At 40.0% G+C, this 8,966-nt stretch overlaps 1 protein-coding gene across 1 annotated transcript in view; it reads left to right on the forward strand.

Annotated features, from left to right (window-relative positions):
* The window catches only part of RGS7 (regulator of G protein signaling 7), a 275,736-nt gene extending 267,517 nt beyond the window's left edge, over nucleotides 1-8,219 (forward strand). The window contains exon 17 of the mRNA XM_038133032.1: nucleotides 8,166-8,219. Within this exon, the coding sequence (XP_037988960.1) occupies nucleotides 8,166-8,204 (39 nt within the window). The 3' untranslated portion in view covers nucleotides 8,205-8,219. The remainder of the gene's footprint in view (nucleotides 1-8,165) is intronic.
* The last annotated feature ends 747 nt before the right edge of the window (nucleotides 8,220-8,966 follow it).

Below are 8,966 nucleotides of genomic sequence, written 5' to 3' on the forward strand. Positions count from 1 at the left end.
ATTCTAATAATACAGTAATTCTTCACACCAACTACATTCTTTCCTTTTTCTCCTACCTTTCTATCTCTTCATAGTCTGGAAGATATCACTACCTAAATACTTGCTATGTGGTCATAATTTTTTAGCTTATTGAAGAAAAACTATTTGGAAACATCTCACTCTCTTAACTGCATATTGTTTGGCAATATTCTATAGCGCAAAAAGGGTTTTAAAATCAGGTTGCTTCCTGTAGCTCATCTTGCAAGCCCCAAGTCTTTATGTAGTTTTGCAGCAGTGAAATACCATTTCATTCTGAGGCTGTAAAGAAAATTGCTTCCTTCATCATTGTTCAGGCAGGATCACCAAGAAAAGGGGAGAAGGGATCCTGCTGGGGGCTGCACTGGCTGTGCCTGAGGTCAGGGAAGGGGAAAGTGAGTGGCTGCAGCTCATGTGCACGCAGTGTTTGCTCCCAATGTGTTTGTGCCTGGGAGCACAGGAGCCACAGCCTGCGCTCAGGACGGACACAGCTCTGGCAGTGTGTCCTTGTCATTCAAACCTGTTATTCAGCCTGCCCAGTGCTAGGCCTGGCCTTAGTCATGAAGGAAAATTATGCCAGTGAAAGCAATTCTTTTTGATATGGAAAAACGTCAGAAGGGGCTCGGATAAGATTAGAAAAACAATTTCCTTTGCTGACCAAACACAAATTTTAAGCCAGGTCACCAAAGGTGAAATGTCATTACACCAAGTTATGTAGTTTTGACTTCCCACTTAATCCTTATTTCAAGGTAATGAAACTTAACTGTCAGCTGGAATACCGTGTCCAGCCCCAGTATCTACACCTTCAAAAGGATTTTGAAAATTTGGAAAGCATTCAGGAAACCACTTCAGAAATGCTTTGAGCACTCTTTAATCCAGCAGACAAAGGCATAACAAGATCCAGTATCAGAAAGCTGTGTTTTGAAATATTCAAATAAAGGTTATAAGAATTGCATAAGCAGGGAAGGACTTATTACATTATCCATCACTTCAAACTTTTGAATCTAGACTCGTTCATCTTATTAAAAAGATCATCATTTTCTTAGCTAGAACTATGGATTTGAGTTGAGAATTTCAAGATTTTTAAGATTCCTCTTGTGCCTTGATAAGCAATAAGTTAATGTGAAGTAAGGCACTTATTTCAAGCATTAAGTCTCTTGTCTTCTCTCTTTGAGCATGCACTTAAAAGTTAGTACAACAGTTGAATACCCAAAGGAATACCCAAGCCAAGCTTTAGACAAACTTTGATCTTTGGTTATTTTAAACTATGGTCTTTGATTCTTACAGATGAAAAAATACACTCTGGTGGTTTTTTGTTGTTTTGTTGGGGCTTTTTGTTTGTTTGGTTGTTTTTTTAGGAGGCTTGGTTTTGGAGTTCCTGGGTGGTGTTTTTTTTTTTAGTTTGTTCGTGTTTGTGTGTGTGCATGCGTGTGTGTGTAGTAGAGATGTGAATCATGATCCAATCTTATACATATGTTTTAAGTGCTGGGGAAGAGATCATGCTGCAGAGAACTACTATAGATAACAATTTGCTCCAGGACTCTTTCTTTCCATACTTATTCAAAATTCACTTGCAAATTATAGACTCATCAGACTTGATCAGTATTTAGAGGCACTCAGCTATATTTTACTAAAAGAAAGACCATTCATATTTTCTGTATTTGACAGCCTCATTGCAATACCAGGTTACCTGGTATTATGTTACCTGAGTGGATGAGTGGTCTAACACACCAAGCACAAATACTTGTACATGTGTCCCATCCACAGAGGTTTCCTCGAGTAAAATTTCATTACTTAATCAGAATATGAAAAACTGCATAAGCAAAACTTAAATTATTTGAGGTCTTTAAAATATTCTCCGAGTTCTTTGCACCAGCCCAATGAACTTTCAGAGGAAAGTGGACTGATACATCAGAGAATTGTGATGTCCTCTTCTCTTTAACACATCATTTTTCTAGGTGCTATGCTGCACCTTTTACCTAATGTTTCTCCATCTCTTTGTATGTAACTTTGTAGTTGTCAAACCCTTCTGTCACCAGAGCTTTCTCAGACTTTTCCTTATGTCTATTTTCTTCTCATCCTGACCACTCCAATTCCAGATTATTCCATTCCCACAGGCCCTAGATTTAGAAAACTATACAAATAGTGAAAATTAGGAAGCATATGCGCAAATCCCCTTGCTATAGCTACACTATGGAGTTTTGCTCATATGAAGTCTATTTTTCCACTGCAGATGTCCAGGACACCTGAACGAAGCATATGGTACTTCATGGCAGGAAGTAATACTCTCACTATGTGCACCCAGAGCACAGCAGAAATTCTAACTTTTATCTCTGAATGTTTTTGAATTTCCTTGTGGTTAGAGGGAATAGCACTAAGCCGCCCTCTTACATAACATTTAATCAGACAGTGATGGTATTGAAAGCAGACCTGTAGACATGCTCATATATTCAGAAGTTTGTTTGTTTATTTCTAATTATGTAAGTTGGCTTGCTAGGAGCAACATACGCCTCCCTTTTCAACTAAAGGATTCATGAGGTTGTTAAATGAAAGTACAGATCTAGGACTAGAACAAAAATAACTACGCGGTGCATTGCCTTCTGGTTTCCAGAGTGATTTAATGGTCTAATCTTATTTCATTAGCCTGTAAATTTGTCCTTATTCCTACCCAGGCTTGCCATCATATATAGAAAAGTGGATTATTCAGATCTTAAATAGCATGGCATGAAAAGAAAGATAAGTATGCATGGCAGTACTGTCATTTTTAACTTGCTTAAGATCCTTAAGTACTTTGCAGCTGGAAGCTTTATAAATACTTTTTTATAATCAAATACATCATTTAGAGAAAGTACAGTGCTTTTCCACATGCAGTGTCAAGCACTCATGACAACTGCTGCAGAGCCTGTAAAATAATAAACATACCTGCACTGCCTGGACTGCTCTGTTCTCTCTATGGATGAGCCCCTTCTGGTCCCTGCATAATTTAACAGAAATTAAAATAGATAGCATATTTCATCTCTTATTGATATCAAAATGGATGAGCATTTATGTGAACAGTAAGACATCTCATTAACAAATCTTACTATCAAATTGAATAATTACTAAATGTTCGGTATAGATACCTGAAGCACCCTACCTTTTATGTCTATTATTCTGGTAATAATCCTAGTCCACCACTAAGAAAATAAAAAGAACCATAGAATATCCTGAGTTGGAAGGGACCCAAAAGCACCGAGTCCAACTCCTGGCCCTGCACAGGACACCCCAAGAGTCACACCCTGTGCCTGAGAGCATTGTCCAAACACTTCTCAAACTCTCTTAGGCTGGTGATGTGAGAAGCCTGTACCAGTGTCCAGCCATGCTCTGGATACAGAACCTTTTTCTAATATCTAATCCAATCCTCCCCTGACACAACTTCATACTCTTCCCTTGTGTTCTGTCCCTGGGCACCAGGGAGAAGAGATTGGTGCTTGCCCCTCAGCCTCCCCTTGCAAGGAAGCTGTGGACTGCTATAGACCACAAAAGACCACAAACTCCCTCAATAGTTTTCTTGAATGTTCATAAAGGGTTGTTGATTTTTGAGAATGGACACTCATCTTCATTCATTTAGATTCTAGCTCAGCCTCCCAGAAGGTGGCAGGCGAGCTGGGTTAGCAGCAAGCATCCTCATGGAAGTTGGCACACCTTGCTCCTAGAATTTGTGACAGAACTCTTCAGATGCCAGATTTGCTCTTGAGATGTATTTTTTTGATAGTTCTGCTCTTTTATCACTTTGAACCTGACATTGTATTTTTGTGGTAAAGGACATAGCTCAAATCCAAGAAATTCCTAGTCTCTTCAAGAGGAGGAAAAGACAAATCTTTATTTAATTTTTCCTTAAATTCACTCTCTTTAAATATTATCTCTTTACATACATAATTTTTATTGCATAACACACAGTACTTGGGATCATGTTTTATTTAAGAGAAGACTTCATAGTGAATCCACCCACAGCTGACAAAGATCTCTTAATAACTAACAAAAAATAAAGAAGGAACTGAAGGAATTAAGAAACAATGTGCTCTATTAGTTACTGCATATATATCTCTCAAAGTTTAGATGGATAATTTAGTCATAAATGGACAGACATTATTGTGTGACATTAGGAGCAAAGAGAAGGAAAGAATTCCATCATTTACATAGAGTTGATAAATGAAGTCTTAACTGTGTACAAATTTTATGAAACTGGCCAGGTAAATTAACACAACTTGGCAAAAATAATTCAATTCATGGTCAAATTGTACAATTAAAACAAGCTGGTGCTGTTCAAACCGATGCACTTTACTTAAAAATACATATAAATATTCCTAGATTTCCAGCAAATAAAAGATCCCACTTATTCTGGCCAAATCTCAGTCCCATTCTCTTTCATGGAACACAAGTGAATGTTATTGTAGTGATACAAATTTTTGTTGTTATTCAGTTTTCATGGTCTCTGATCACATTTATTTATTTCCTACTATGCAAAAAGCCTCTTAAGAAAATTAATTAGAATCATAAAATGTTAAGGGTTGGAAGGGACCTTAAAGATCATCAAGTCCCAACCTCCCCTGCCATGGAAGGGACAGCTTTCACTAGACTAGGTTGCCCAAGGTCTTGTCCTATTTGGTCTTTAACACTTGCCAGGCTGGGGCATCCACAGCCTTCCTGGGCAACCTGTTCTAGAGTCTTACCACCCTGACTATAAATAATTTCTTCATCATAACTAACCTTTTTTTCCCCTAATATTGTTTGCAATTGTTACTCCTTGCTCCATCACTACAGTTCCTGATGAAGAGTTCCTTGACAGTTTCCCTGTAGGCCCCCTGCAGACACTGGAAGGTTGATGTGAAGTCTCACACCACCTTCTCTTCTCCAGGATGAACAGCCCCAACTCTCTCGTCCACCTTTTCAGGGAAGTTGCTCCAGTCCTCTTAAAAACTTCACGGCCCTCCTTTGGACTTGCTCCAACTGTTCCATGTCCTTATGCTGGGGACACCAGAACTGAATACAACAGTCCAGATGGGCTGTCACAAGGGCAAAGTAGAAGGGGAAAATCCCCTCCATCAACCTGCTGACCAGACTCCTTATGATGCAGCCCAAGATTCCACTGGAGAACCTTTCTGAGTTCCCAGCACACACTGCTGGCTTATGTTGAGTTTTTCATCAACCATCACCCCCAAGTCCTTCTCCTCAGGGCTGCTCTCAATTACTTTTCTGCCCAGCCTGGAGGTATGCTTGGGATTGCTGTGACCCGGGTGTAGGACCTTGCACTTTTCTTTGTTGATCTCAATGAGTTTTGCATCAGCCTATCTTACAAGTGTGTCAAGGTCCCTCGGGATGGCATCCCTTCCCTCCAGCATTTTGACTGCCCCTCAGTGACGCCACTCAGCTTGGTGCACCAGTAAAATTGGTGAGGGTGCACTCAATCCCACTGCCCATGTTGCCAGCAAAGATGTTGAACATAAAGGGATCTGTTTTCAAGGGCTTGCAGAGACAGCCATATGTGGCAAACATTACATCATAATAAGATATTCTGTGCTCTCTCACCTCATCAACTAATTCAGAAGCAGCTTAGTATTATTTCTTCATAACAATTAGCTGACATATTCATAATACGTTTGAAATATTGAAGAGGATGCTGTCTTTTGTTTGAACTGATGGTTTCAGTTAAATGCTTGTGTATTTCCCAAAACATCCAGTGCCAATCACTATCAGTGAGATATATTTAGGTTTAATTAAAATATCAAATTCAATAGTGCCATGTGATATTAATATAACAAGGGATATTAACTTCTGCCTTGTGTGATACACATATTAAATTGTTATCACATGTACTCCATCCTCAACATATCCCTGGCAGAATTCTTGTCACTTAAAATCTGCCCCGCTGTCAGAAGGAACCACCCATCATTTTATTTGTTTGATTGGAGCATCATTTTATTTGTTTGATTGGAGCATCTACTGCTGCTTGGGGTGGGGGTAGGCTCTGTTTGCTTTGGGCAACTCAAACATCTTCTACAACCTTCTTGCTCTGTTGTAGTGAGGAAAAAAGTGCTTGTTAAGTTCAAAGGAGATATGTCCTCAGTCATGGACAGCAATGGCTGTTTCAAGAGCAGTACCAGGGGAAAGCCTGAAGCAGATACAGAGCAAAAGAGATGCAGCATTCCTTACAAAGTGTAACAGTAACAGCAGGCTGAGAATTGTCCTTTCCTCTTCTTCATAGCTGCTGAACACGAGATCCACAAACAAGGACAATGTGTTGATTTTTGTGAATTTCTACTCCTTTGCAACATGATGCAACTAAGTAGGCTTCTTTAATCTCAGGGAAGTTCTGAATGATTTTTCCTCTGAAATACTAGAGATTTCAAACAGTTCAAAAAGGAAGACGCTAAAGCAAGAAGCTTGGGCATGTTTTATGAGGATACAATAATTACAGTGGGTTGTAGACCATATTTTGAGAGGAAAACCACCAGGAGATGAAGACCTAAAGTGAAGCAAGGATAAACTAGCTGATGCAGCTGGAGACAAACTCTCCCCAAATTCTGAAACTTGAATTTTACTCTTTCTCCCTTTCAAGTTGCATGAACTTGTGTTGTTTGGGAGTAGAGGGAGACATCACACAAAAAGCACCACTTGTAAGAATCTCACTCAACACGTTTTCATGAAAGAAATTAACCAGAGACCCTGTTAATTACTCACAGTTCTTGGAAGAAGCTGCATTGGCTGCCTTCCTGGTTCCACACATATTGCCTTTATTAGGCGTTATACAGCAAGTGAATCATACATGACAGGGCTGGTCTGGCTCTGATATTTTGAGGTTATCTGGTCCTGTTTAGTGATGTTCCCTGGAGATCCAGATGTCCCTAAAGCCCCTCATGGCAGAGAAGAAGGAAGAGAACTCATTTCAAATGGGCTTCTGTTCTCTGCTACTCATCTCTCTTCTTTGTCTAGATAATACTGCAATCTAACCAGAGAATGGAGTGGAGATTAACTAGTGACTTCATTCATTCATATCATCCCAGATTTTGGGAGGATTCTCTGCTCTAAAACCAGTAGAGCATCATCAAAACAGAGAGAAAGAGGGTCTAAGGTTAATTTAGAGAAGGAGAACAACAGACTTTAGAGAGATTAACACATTTTTTTTTCTTTTAATTGTCACTGAAAGTTGTTACAAGCAAAAGTCTAGACTGGTCATAGAGTGAATGAAAAAGAAAATATAGGACGTGTGTGATGCCTATGAGATCACTGCTTTCATTCTAGATTAGCAGTTTTTGAAAGATTCCGGGTAGCTCAGGTTCCTCAAGCTATTTTGGAGAATTGAAAGGTTTTGCAGTGTTCATGACTTTATGAACCACAGCTTTAAAGACAGTGTTGAGAGGCACTTCAGCAGTCAGAGCTGAAATCATCCCCAGGGAAGAAAAAAATTCCAATCAAGGAGAAATTTCCTTCATGCCCTGCGTAGATTAATCTTATTTAATCTGGTAAACTGAATATGTGAGCCTTCTGGAGACTTTTCAAAGGTAGATGTGTGAGGAGCCATTATTTCCTCCCAAAGAGCAAACAAAGGAGAAACAACTTTCAACTACCTGAAAGCCCGAGTGCCTGGAGCATACAGATGGGCTCAGGGCACATGGAGAGCTCAAATGAAATTTTTATAGGAATGAAGTGAAAGGAGCTAAAGAAAGCTAATAGCACTTTCTTTTCCTTCTGTGCGGACAGAGTAATTTGTATTTGAAGTCAGAACCAGGCAATACTAAGAATGTTTCATTCATGATGATTGTGAAATACAGAGATGGCATTTTTGCCAGGAGTACATTTATCCAGGTTAATGAAGTTCTTTACCGGGGGTTGTATGAAGTATTTACTCATGTTTCTGGGATGGGATGTTGCCCTGTCTAGGTAGAGACATATTTTAGAGTTGTTTTCCACATAGCAAAGATAAAGTACTGAAAAAAACAGGATCAAAATTGCCGCTGCTTAGAGTGCTTTCCTGGCTTAAATCCACAATGCTAGAAAGAACTCCAAACTAAAAAACAGGTGCACTATGTCCAAAGGCATTTAGGTGCCTAATTGTCTGTGAAAACAGTACGAGCCGTTGAAGATCTTGACAAGTGTGATTTATCTTACAGGGACGCCACATTCTCCTGCATTCTTGCATCTTCTCCTAAGGCACGACCCGACATTGCCCATGCGACCTATCCCAGCGGCGGCCGAATTATCGTGCAGATAAGCTATGTGCCAAATGTTCTGCGTCAACAGAGGGATATCATGTTTTGTAATTCCCATTCAGAAAGGTGGCTTTGAACGGAAGTTATTAAGGAGCCACAAGTGGAATACTTGCGCTAAGTGAGTGTAGTTGGGGTGGGTCCAGCCACCGAAACGGAAGAAACTCAAGACCAGGAGTCAGTCACCAAGGACAGACCAGCCCAAGGCTCCAGATGGAAATGCACCCAGGAAAACTGAGAAATCATGGGTACCTCAAACCAAAGAGCAAATCAAGAGCAAGGTCAAGAAATCAAAGAGCTTGCACTGAAAGTTACGGATAAACGTGAGCTACGACTAGAACAAGACAATGCAGGTTAGTTGAGAGGCAGGAATCATGAAGAAACAAAGGGGTATTTGTAAGGCACTGAAATCAGTTTGTGGGAATGTACCTGAGTCAGGAACGCATGGCATCCCTTGGACAGTCAGGAGTCTCAGGACACCAATCTCCCAGGAGGATATTGAGCCAGCTCCTGTCTTCAGAGCTTGACTGCTTACTCAGGGCCTTAGAAAGGAGGATATGTGTGTAACTTGACACAAATCATCAGTTTGTCCATTCAGTGCAGATATGCCAACATACAAACAGGAATAATTCATATAATCACCAAAAGGGACCACCAGATCTCCCAGGTTTCTTCTTTTCTGACTTATACAACTGTGGATTGTGT

The sequence above is a fragment of the Motacilla alba genome, chromosome 3, assembly GCF_015832195.1.
Source record: "Motacilla alba alba isolate MOTALB_02 chromosome 3, Motacilla_alba_V1.0_pri, whole genome shotgun sequence".
In the NCBI taxonomy this organism is placed as follows: Eukaryota; Metazoa; Chordata; class Aves; order Passeriformes; family Motacillidae; genus Motacilla; species Motacilla alba.